The sequence below is a fragment of the Triticum aestivum genome, chromosome 2B (assembly GCF_018294505.1).
Source record: "Triticum aestivum cultivar Chinese Spring chromosome 2B, IWGSC CS RefSeq v2.1, whole genome shotgun sequence".
Lineage (NCBI taxonomy): Eukaryota > Viridiplantae > Streptophyta > Magnoliopsida > Poales > Poaceae > Triticum > Triticum aestivum.
The window spans coordinates 563428055-563439849 of record NC_057798.1 but is presented as its reverse complement, the minus strand read 5'-3'; the positions used below and the strand labels follow the sequence as shown (position 1 = coordinate 563439849).

General features: G+C 40.9%; 1 protein-coding gene across 1 annotated transcript; it reads right to left on the bottom strand.

Annotated features, from left to right (window-relative positions):
* Positions 1–8785: 8785 nt before the first annotated feature.
* On the bottom strand, positions 8786–10254 carry LOC123041655 (annexin-like protein RJ4). Its single transcript, XM_044464240.1, has 5 exons — positions 10179–10254; positions 9842–9987; positions 9535–9753; positions 9235–9450; positions 8786–9121 (listed from the first exon to the last, which is right to left on the bottom strand). The coding sequence occupies exons 1-5, from the start codon at positions 10252–10254 to the stop codon at positions 8825–8827; spliced, it is 954 nt and encodes a 317-aa protein (XP_044320175.1). The 3' UTR covers positions 8786–8824.
* Between the last annotated feature and the right edge of the window lie 1541 nt (positions 10255–11795).

Here is an 11795-nt window from a genome sequence, read left to right as displayed (position 1 = left end):
AGCTTACCCTCTTCTTTTAAGAAAGTTTTGGATTCTATATTTCAAGAAGGTTTTCTTGAAGGGGGGCCGTCGATACCTATGAAAAGATGAAAGCAATATTTGGGCACCCCAAAAGTGAAAATGTTGAATCCACTGCTCTTTTGTGCTTTTATCAGAATGAAATTATCAAATAGACGAAGGCTAGTTTAGATGCAAATTTTCGAAGTGTGCTTAATATTTCTTCCACCATTAATGGCCACATACTTTCACAAAATAGAAAGATAAGTGCTTTAGATAAGAAATCTTCTCTTTATCATCAAACGGGAGAAGATGAAAAAACTTAGCTCTATTCGGGTTTTTATGCCTAGCTAAGGGCGTTAAACAATAGCGCTTGTTGGGAGGCAACCCAATTTTATTTTTGTTCTTTGATTTTTGTTCCTTTTTGGTAATAAAAAATTCATCTAGCCTCTTGTTATATGTGGTTTCATGTTTTAATTAGTGTTTGTGCCAAGTTAAACCTTTAGGATAGCTTACGGTGATAGTTGTGTTGATCGTGCTGAAAATCAGAAACTTTTGCACCCAGGAAAATAATTTAAAAAATTCACATAAATGTGCTTTTGATCTGATTATTTTTATCTGGATTGGTAGACAAATTTATCAGGTTTTCCTAATTTATCAGAATTTTTGTAGTTACAGAAGTATTCGAGAGTTACAGATTGCTACAGACTGTTCTATTTTTGACAGATTCTGTTTTTTGTGTGTTGTTTGCTTATTTTGATGAATCTATGGGTAGTATCGGGGGGTATGAACCATGGAAAGTTGGAATACAGTAGATATTACATCAATATAAAGAAAGAATGAGTATGCAACAGTACCTTAAAGTGGTGATTTATTTTCTTATACTAACGAAGCTCATGAGATTTTCTGTTGAGTTTTGTGTTGTGAAGTTTTCGCGTTTTGGGTAAGGATTTGATGGACTATGGAATAAGGTGTGGCAAGAGCCTAAGCTTGGGGATGCCCAAGGCACCCCAAGGTAATATTCAAGGACAACCAAAAGCCTAAGTTTAGAGATGCCCCGGAAGGAATCCCCTCTTTCGTCTTCGTCTATCGGTAACTTTACTTGAGGCTATATTTTTATTCACCACATGATATGTGTTTTGCTTGGAGCGTCTTGTATGATTTGAGTCTTTGATTTTTAGTTTTCCACAATCATCCTTGCTGTACACACCTTTTGAGAGAGACACACATGAATCGTGATTTATTAGAATACTCTATGTGCTTCACTTATATCTTTTGAGCTAGGCAATATCACTCTCGTACTTCACTTATATCTTTTTAGAGCATGGCGATGGCTTTATTTTATAGAAATGTATGAACTCTCATTCTTCACTTATATTATTTTGAGACTCCTTTAGAACAGCATGGCAATTTACTTTGCTTATGAATTTAGTCCTAATATGATAGGCATCCAAGAGGGATATAATAAAAACTTTCATATAAAGTGCATCGAATACTATGAGAAGTTTGATTCTTTATGATTGTGTTGAGATATGAAGATGGTGATATTAGAGTCATGCTAGTGGGTAGTTGTGAATTTGAGAGATACTTGTGTTAAAGTTTGTGATTCCCATAGCATGCATGTATGGTGAACCGTTATGTGATGAAGTCGGAGCATGATTTATTTTTTGATTGTCTTCCTTATGAGTGGTGGTCGGGGACGAGCGATGGTCTTTTCCTACCAATCTATCACCCTAGGAGCATGCCCGTAGTACTTCGTTTCGATAACTAATAGATTTTTGCAATAAGTATGTGAGTTCTTTATGACTAATGTTGAGTCCATGGATTATACGCACTCTCACCCTTCCACCATTGCTGGCCTCTCTTGTGCCGTGCAACTTTCACCGGTACCATACACCCACCATATACCTTCCTCAAAACAGCCACCATGCCTACCTATTATGGCATTTCCATACCCATTCCGAGATATATTTCCATACAACTTTCCACCGTTCCGTTTATTATGACACGCTTCATCATTGTCTTATTGCTTTGCATGATCATGTAGTTGACATCGTATTTGTGGCAAAGCCACCTTTCATAATTCTTTAATACATGTCACTCTTGATTGATTGCACATCCGGTACACCGCCGGAGGCATTCACATAGAGTCATATTTGTTCTAAGCATTGAGTTGTAATTCTTGAGTTGTAAGTAAATAAAAGTGTGATGATCTTCATTATTAGAGCATTGTCCCATGTGAGGAAAGGATGACGGAGGCCATGATTCCCCCACAAGTCCGGATGAGACTCCGGACGAAAAATAAAGAAAAAAAGGAAAGAAAAAAAAGAAAAAAAGGAGAAAAAAGAAAAAATGAGAGAAAAAGAGAGAAGGGAATGTTACTATCATTTTTCCACACTTGTGCTTCAAAGTAGCACCATGATCTTCATGATAGAGAGTCTCCTATTTTGTCACTTTCATATACTAGTGGGAAATTTTCATTGTAGAATTTGGCTTGTATATTCCAATGATGGGCTTCCTCAAATTGCCCTAGGTCTTCGTGAGCAAGCAAGTTGGATGCACACCCACTTAGTTTCTTTTTGAGCTTTCATACACTTATAGCTCTAGTGCATCCGTTGCATGGAAATCCCTACTCACTCACATTGATAACTATTGATGGGAATATCCACCATGTAAATATCATAGGTGGACGTCGCCGTCCAACGGCCGGTGACGAGGGGGGTGTGGGGACATCGGCGTTAGCCACGGCAACGCATCCTCATCCATGTATTCGGAGTTTCCCGAATTATAATCTAACATATCGGTAAATCACCGATAGTGGCTACCAAGTGGGTGGTGGGTGGGACATAAAATTCTTTGTGGTACGCCTCGAAGGGTTGATGATTGTGGTTGGAGGCCAGATCCTCCTGGATGGTCATTTTCTGGATTCGGTCTAGTGTCTCGTTTAATATAGCGAGGGTTGCCGAATTCGAGGGCTCTAGGCTAAATTCCATTGAGACAGGGTGGGGGGCAGTAAGCTCCCTAGCCAGTCCTTCATTTCCACAGGCCGAGTCAAGCTCGGGGTGCGGTGCCAGATCCTTGAGGGGGTCCGGACTGTCACTGGAGATCAAGGACGACCCTTAGTATTTGTGTGTAGTTTCCGTGTCGGGATTCGAGATCGAGCTGCTTTGGGATGGGGGTAACTCCTGGCCGTCGGTTGCTAGCTCGTTGTGAGGGCTCAAGGACACATGAGCATTGTGAAGGAAAGGTTCGGTCGAGATTGTATTTTGGCCTCTACCTTCCGATTCTGCCTCGAGGGCCGAAGATAGGCCCTCCGCCAACATGACGGATCCGGTCGAAGGTGGAGTCTGGCCCCCGCTTAAAGCGGAGCCCTCCTGGCTCGAAGCTGTTTGGAGGGCGGGGCCGATCTGTAGATCGGGTTGGAGGGGGACTCCAGGGCATGCACGGCAAGGCCTTTGAAGGTGCGGGAGGGGATGATGAATCCGGTGAAGACCAGATCACCCCGCGTGTCCGCAACGTATTCCAGATTACTAAATCGAATTCAGTGTTCTGGAGCGAAGTTGTCGATCTGACCCAGACGACCAGCTGGATTGGCGTGCAGTACGATGCTACCGAACGCGAAGAGTTGACCGGGGACAAAGAAGTCCCCAGATTCGATGCCTTCTCCTATGATCAGGCGAGCCATCGATCCTTCGGGCGACCCCACAGCGGAACTCTCAATGAAAGCACCAATGTCGGTGTGAAAACTGGCAGACCTCGGGGTAGGGGTCCCGAACTGTGGATCTAGGATCGATGGGGAACAAGGGACGACGAACACAGTGTTTACCCAGGTTTAGGCCCTCTCGAAGAGGTAATACCCTACGTCCTACTTGATTATATTGGATGTATTGTATGGTTTACAGAGTATATCTACCTCGAGATCAGTATGAGCTAAACCCTACGGTGATGAGGTGATGAATCCGTCTCCCCTAATGACTACAACCCTCAGTTTATATAGACATCGATAGGGTTAGGGTTACAGGAGATAGATTACAATAAGGGATAAAAAAATCATGTCTATCCTTAACTTGGAGGACACACCACAACTTCATAGATCTTCCATCGCTATGCAGCTTCACCAGTCCGGCCCATATTCAATGGGCCGGCGCCCCGAGAACCCCTTAGTCCATGACTCCCTCACAGGTCAAATTCTTATTCTTAATTTGATGGGTCACAATCTTGAGATCCTCCTTTGGTAGAACTTTCTAGCAATTTATCCCATGGATAATATTATTGAAGGTTTTATTGTTTCTTTGATGTTTTAGCACCCTGTAACTGTAACCATGGGGAACATCGTATACACCATCAGATTTTCGTCATTGTATGCAAAGCAACCTTCCATGAGTAGAAATTATGTAGAGATAGAATCAACAAGCGATGATAGCTCAAAATGATTGGTCAAAACGTATATCACTAGTGGAAAATGGGCAGCCACAACTTTTGTTCATGGTGCCTCATTTGCAATCAACGCCACCACTATATTTTCCAAATAGTGGTGGCGTTGGCATATTTAGCACGACATTACTAAGACCATAGTGGTGGCATTGGAAAATAGTTAAACGCCACTTGTAGGTGGGACCCACAATTAGTACAAGGCGTAATATAGTGGTGACGTGTCATAACATGGAACGCCAACACTATTATGTTTAGTTGTGGCTTGTTATGTTATGGTTGCCAGGTCAGCACTATATGATATGGGGTCTATTTTTGGAATTACTATTATTTTTTTATATTATATTGTAGTTATTTTTATTAAATTTAGAATATTTTAATTAGAAATGTGACCATTTTTATACTATATTGTAGTTTTTTTTTATTAAATTTAGAATATTTTAATTGGGAATGGTGATCATTTTTATATTATATTTTGAGTCTTTTATTTTTTTAGTAAAGTAGAAATATTGTATTACTTTTATTGAAGTGATAAATGTATTTTTTGCGTATTTGTCCAAGCTAAAAATGTGTAGGAGGCAGTGGGTCAAAACCAAGGTGGCAAAGGCCCCCTCGCCCTACCTCGCTCGCTCTCTCTCGCTGCCCGCGCTCCTTCTCTCTCTCTCTCTCTCTCTCTCTCTCTCTCTCTCTCTCTCTCTCTCTCTCTCTCTCTCTCTGGGCCTCTCGATCCCCTTTCTGTCACCGCTCTTCGCCGTCCGATTCCGGCGGCCATGTCTAGTGGGCTCTAGTGCCGAGGTAGCACCTATAGCTCCCTCTCTCGCTGCCCTATCTCTATACCCATTTGCTGTGGTTTCATTTGATTTGCATTGCTAGGCTTTCGGTGACGACAACGGAAACGATGAGGTACTAGGGTTTCGGTTTGGCACGACATCAACTACAAATCATTGGTGAGTTCATCCCCTCCACCTTCTTTCTCTTCTCTACAAAATTATTAGTGAGTTCATACCCTCCCGATTTGATTTGCATCGCTAGGGTTTCTGTTTGGCAGTAAAGTGAGTAGCCAAAATTAGTTCGACCGAGTTGGCAAAACTAGGAGTTTGAATAGATGGTTAATTTGTATGGCAGTGCTCGGAAGTGCCATGTGTTTGTATGGTTGTGCTAGATAATTTGAATATATGGATAACTGAATTTGTAGATTTGTTATGAGTTGTAGTTTTTATGATTTGTGTGGCAGAGCTAGATAATTTGAATATATGGATAGTTGAATTTATAACTGAATTTATACATTTGTTATGAGTTAGAGTTTGAGTTGGAGTTGTTATGAATTTCTACATTTGTATGACAGTGCTGGGAAGTGCCATCATATACACTACATGGTTTTGACAACTTCCAAATTTGTAATTAAATTTTAGATATGAGTTAGAGTTGCATTGCTACATTTGTTATGAGTTGGAGTTGGAGTTGTTATGATTTGGAGGGGAGACAAATAAACAAATTCTATATATGAAAACATCCACGGAGGGAGACATAAATAAACAACTCCTAGAGCCAAACACCTCAAAGTACTATAGTATTCTTGGCATACTTTAAAAATACTTTGCTACAGGACACAACATTATTTATTTGCCTAACAAATTAAAGTGCATCAGGTCATGACCAATTCTGGAGGCAACAAGGAGGAGGTATACGATATGTAGATGCTCAACCAAGATCTGTTAGAGACTCATCAGTATACCATCAAGAGCCCGGAACAGGTGAATGCCCCGCTAAAGGCGGAGAGGGGTCATCTGGTGAACGAGAGTGCCAATCTCTTCAGGAAGAGTAATAAGCTGAGGGACAAGAGGGATAACCTGATCGAGGAGAGGAATAAGCTGAAGTAGGAGAGAAAACTTTTTAGGGCGGAGAGGAATGAGCTTAAGATCGACATAGCTCATTTCAGAAAAGACGGAGAGAGCAATAGAAAGAAGATTTGCCAGCTGAAGCTAATCCTTGATCAAGAGTAAAATATTTAGTTTTGTGAAGTTGAATTATGTAGTACTTTAACTAGCTAGTTATTTTTGTGAAGTTTAACTTGTTAAGTTGATGAGTATCTATTGAATTGTGTAGTTCTGTAACTAGCTAGTAACTTTTGTGAAGTAGAATTGTTTAGTCCGTGAGGTAGAATATTTTTTATTAGCAAAATATCAATTTGTTGGCGTCGGCCAACAAGGCACGACAGTGGTAAGATACTCTTCCTGCTGGCGTTGTCCACGTGGCATGCCATCAACATGTAGAATATTGATGACGTGGGCTCCAATGCCACCACTATTTTTTTAACAATGGCGCCATATTGATGGTGTCGGGTGTCCATGCCGGTAAGACCATTTTTGCCACGCCATAGCTAGGCTTTTCTACACTAGTACAAAGTCTAATATGTATTTTGAGATTATTTTGACCATCACTTAGAACAATAATATATGACACATGTGTTAGAAAAAGTATGCCGCCGTGTTCATATTTGAAAATAGTTTCTAATGATATAGTTTGTACACCATACATCTTAAATACTCCCTCCATTCCCTTATACAACACCACTATAAAAAATACATTTTACATCTATACAAGGCCACTAACAGTAATCGAGGCAAAAATTAATGATGTTTCCTTATACTAGCAACTTATTTAATATTTGCATGCATGTAGTCATTAATGACATTGTGCTACTTCCTTCTCATTCCTTTCTTTCATGCATGCGGGCGTATTAATGATTTCGGTTAACAAAAAAAAAGTTGGCTTGCAAAGCAGTCATTATATTTTACCTTGGTACCTTTATTTTGAGTTTTGTGGCCTTGTATAAGGGAATGAAGGAAGTATTATTGATGTTATCCATAGTAAACCGAAATCTCGAAGTATTACTCCCTCCTTTTCAAATTATAAGATGTTTTAGATATTATTGCAACATGGGCTACATACGGATAAAAATGAGTGAACATACACACTAAAATGCGTTTAGATGCATACGAATCTGAGAAAATAGAGAAAAGCTAAAACACCCTATATTTAGGGACGGAGGAGTAGAACCTATATATCTGGATAGATGAAGTATAGCAGGATAGAAGTTGTACGAATTTTGAACGGAGCTCGCTTAGGACTTATAGGATTCTAACATGGGAGAGATGGAAGTCACATGCTGGGTCAACAGATCATGTAGCAACGAAGTATCAAATTGAGATCTGTTGAATATTTTTCCACCAAAGAATATGCATCTAAATACATACAGAATTGTAGTGTACATTGATTATAAATTCATATCACAGCTCACATAGCCCAACATGAAACAAAGGAAGATATTTTACCAAGTGGCTTCTCACATTTTTACCGTAGAAACATCAAGAAACAGACCAAGATAACATCACATGACATAAAAAAATTATAGTGCACATTAGTAACATGTGCATTTCTTGGCGCCCCAAAAAAAATAACATGCACAATTGAAGCAAAAACTGCAACAAAAACATGTACACATCATGTGTTGAAGTAAAAACAATATTCAAGATAGACAAATAAAACTGAGCACAAATTTAAGTGCATTAACACTTGAAGAAGACAATTTAGTTTTCACATCGAAACAGTACATACTGAGGAGCTACTTTGAGCTATTGAGAGTCAATACGTGCAATTGAGTCCCACCCAATTGTACATGTGCACATTGTATTACTTCAGTATTTAAAATTTCAACCACATGGTCACACCATATGGCTTTCACAATACTACGTGGAATCTTTGAAGATGACTTGAGTCATAGAGGAGTAACTTCCTACTTATTTTTTTGGCGGGTCCATATGTGCATGTAGGTTCCACGAGTCGGGAGATGCACTAATTTTATTTGATTCTTTGATAACAATAATAATTTGGTTTGGTCATATTTTGACTCACTAGAATTGAATTTGAATTTTACGTTTCTAATTCTCTTGGTAGCCAAATACTCATACTTGTATAATTCAATTTCAACTCTTGAATTATGTCCCAATTCGTGGGAGCCAAACAAGGTGTTAGCTCCATGTATGAGCGAGAAGGATGCTAACCCTGGTGGGGTTGGTGGCACCTTATGAGTGACCAGATTTATGGGAAAAAGTTCTTACTTGCTTCAACTATATACCTACATTTTTAAAATTGCAGCTATACAATAATAATAAAATCAATAATCAAATGCAATATTAGTTTTACTTTTCATATTGTCAATCCACATATTCTTGTTCCATACAAACAATATTGAAATTTATTACAACCAATTCACGCAGCAATGCGCGAGTCATTATATCTAGATAACTAAACATTATTCATCATTTGAGATACTGCAAGTCTTGAAGCAGGGAAGACAGTAAAAGCAGAGATCTTATTCTTGGATGCATATGGTTTATTGGCTAGTCCCAACAAGAGCCATGATGAAGGTCTTGAAGTCACCGGAGGTTTCCTTGGCGATGGCTTGCTCCAAGGCAACCGACGCCCTCTTGTGGAACTCGTCTTTGATGCCCCTGAGGTCCTTCTCCGCGTGCATCACCACCACCCGGAGCAGGCTCTCCTCGTCGGTCCCCGACTTGTGCATCGCGCTCCTCAGGACCTTGGCGAAGTACTTGTCTGTGTCGGCGATGCACCTCGCCGCGGTCCGCAGCACGCGCGCGTAGCCCGTCGGATCGGACCCATGCAGCAGGGCCTAGCCGATGGATGATACAGATGGCATTACTGACCACACCATCGCCTAATAAACTGATCCAAAGCCTGAAGAAATTTAGCAGAATTTTGGTTATGTATGGGCGGTGACCGGACCTTGGTGACGGTGGTGCCGTGCTCATCTCTGAAGCAGTTGAACGTGGCGCCGAGCTGGGCTCTGCTCCTGGTGCCCAGAACCCTGATGAGCTCCCCGTGATCCGCCGTGACGCCGTTTTTCACGTCCGCTTGAATGATCTTCGCTTCCGATCTCGCTAGCCCGCCGTCCACCTCGTCGCCGTCGTACCTGTAGGTGCTCACCAGAGCGACCAAGAGCTGAACACAGCAGAGACAGAGACCGCCATTAGTCTGCAGAACAGAGGTTTCGTGTGGCACGAACTCTAGTGGTAACCATCATACATCACGGAGGTTTCCCGTGGCACCAGCGGCGACGTTTTCCTCGAGCGAGCGCTTGTAGATGGCGTGGTAGGCCCGCTTCACTTCCAGGAGCTCGGCGGGCGAGTTGGCGCACGCGATCTCCACGATCACGGGGTACTCCTCGTCGATGCATTTCGTGGCGGCGTTGGCGATCACGGCCTGCCTCTCCGCGGGGTCGAGCACCCAGTAGCCCATCGCCGTCTGCGATCACCAAGCTCGCTCGCTGGTTCATTCAGAAAATAAAACTGGAAGCTCTGAACGTTAGTGTTCTCTGGAGATGTCATGTCACCTGAAGATCGCCGGAGAGTTCTGACTCGAGCCGGTCGGTGAGGCGCTCGTTGTATTTCTCTTCGTACGCCAGCCGGATCAGCTTCCTCTGCGCTGCGTCCCGGTGAGCTAGTATGTAGATCACTGCCTGCTCGTCAGTGCCCCATCCTGTACCACAAAAATGTTGCAAAGATCACTACACATATATATGTTCCAAGAAACAAATGCAAAGGGAAATGATTATGTTTTTCTTACATAAACACAAATTTCGAGGTTATGAGCAAGATTCTGGGCCTAATAGACTAGAATAAATCGATAAACCAAAACAGTGAGGTAAATTCCGGGGATAATATAACAACCTTGGAAGGCCTTCATGAGCGCCTCAGCATCTTCAACCGGAGAAGGGACAACTTGAGGAACTGTGATCGTGGCCATCGCTCTGGTTCTTCTCCTGCAAATCTGATTTTCACCAGCACGCATACTCCGTTGGCATTTATATGGAGGCGATCTCTGAAACCACCAAAATAAGAGTTAGTGAGCGTAAAAGACCGTGGGCGAAACCGATTGGTAATTCAACGTTACTGTTGGCTTACTAAGTGTTAACCATTGACGACTGTATGTTACAGTTATAGCTGGTCTTTACGGTTCTGAAAAGAAGAAAAAAGGTGTCAGAAAAAGAGCACTTAATTCACACATCGAAGGAACGAGACTAGTCATTCCTAGTGCTCTGAGAATGAGATGTACTCCCTCGGTCGGAAATACTTGCTGAAGTAGATGAAAAACGACGCGACACAATAATTAATGTGAAGAGAGAGCACTTTGATGACACATAAAGAAACGATGTCAAGCAGGTATATATATGAAAAACAGCCATGTATGGAAAAGTTTGGTTGCTAAACAATTCCTTTATTTGAAAGAAGCTAAGCACCGATGCATCAAGGACTTAAGTTGCTAAATCTTTTTATGCACTTGGCACCTCATCTAACACCTATGCACCTGGAGAGACAAGACTTTTCAGTAGAGAAATGATACCAGCGGGAGAGAGAACCCTACGAAGCTTATTTTATAAATAAAATGCCCACTACTTTTATTTCTCTCAATATGCATGGCAAATGTTACTCATACTATTTGTCTAACTTGTCACTTCATCAACCCCATTATTTTTGTTTCTTTCAACGTGCATGAGAAATACTACTTACTTCCTCCGCCCCATAATATAAGAACATTTTTGACATTAGTGTAGTGTCAAAAATGTTCTTATATTATGGGACGGAGGGAGTATATTCTATACGTATGTTGCAACTCTAAAATAATAATAAAAATAAATCATATGTATTCAGTTTTCATTCTCATATTCAAATTTCAAACATCCAATTCCACTAAAATCCCGCAGCAACGCACAAGGTATCATCTAGTCATATAAGATTTGTTGAACGAGCGAGAATTTTTGCTCCTGGGCTCCAGAGTCTGAAATTATCAAAATTTTGTAAATCAAAATTTTAAGTTTTAATTGTGAAAACAAATACACACATACCTTAAGATGGATCCTACATTTGTGTAAAATTTCATGATGAAATACGTTTGGATGTGAGCTACACAAAATATAAAATTATGTACTTTTATAGTGAATGTACACTTGCTAGAAATACATGTTTTTGTATAGCTCACATCAAATGTATTTCGCCATCAGGCTTTACAAACAGGTAGTATACATCCATATGTATGTGTATGTTTTCTCTAGCTTTTTTTTGGATGCCGATAAGTCCTGAACTTTGAGGATTTGACCGTGGCAGACCGAACATTTTTTGTGGCATTTTATATTTGTTGGCCATGGCAAATCTGCCCCCAGTTTGTTTTTTGCGAGGAAATTGTCATGCTTGCCAACTAAACTTGTCACCCCCCACGTCAACTAAAATTGCCATAAAAAGATCGATTTGCCGTGGTAAAAAAATCCAACGTTCAAATTTTATCATTTC

Excerpts from the sequence above, each read along its gene's own strand:
- LOC123041655 (XM_044464240.1), bottom strand. The coding sequence starts at position 10,254 with ATGGCCACGATCACAGTTCCTCAAGTTGTCCCTTCTCCGGTTGAAGAT. Across the intron at positions 9,754-9,841 it reads AACTCTCCGGCGATCTTCAG|ACGGCGATGGGCTACTGGGT; the intron begins GTGACATGACAT and ends TGGTGATCGCAG. Across the intron at positions 9,451-9,534 it reads CCACGGGAAACCTCCGTGAT|CTCTTGGTCGCTCTGGTGAG; the intron begins GTATGATGGTTA and ends TGCTGTGTTCAG.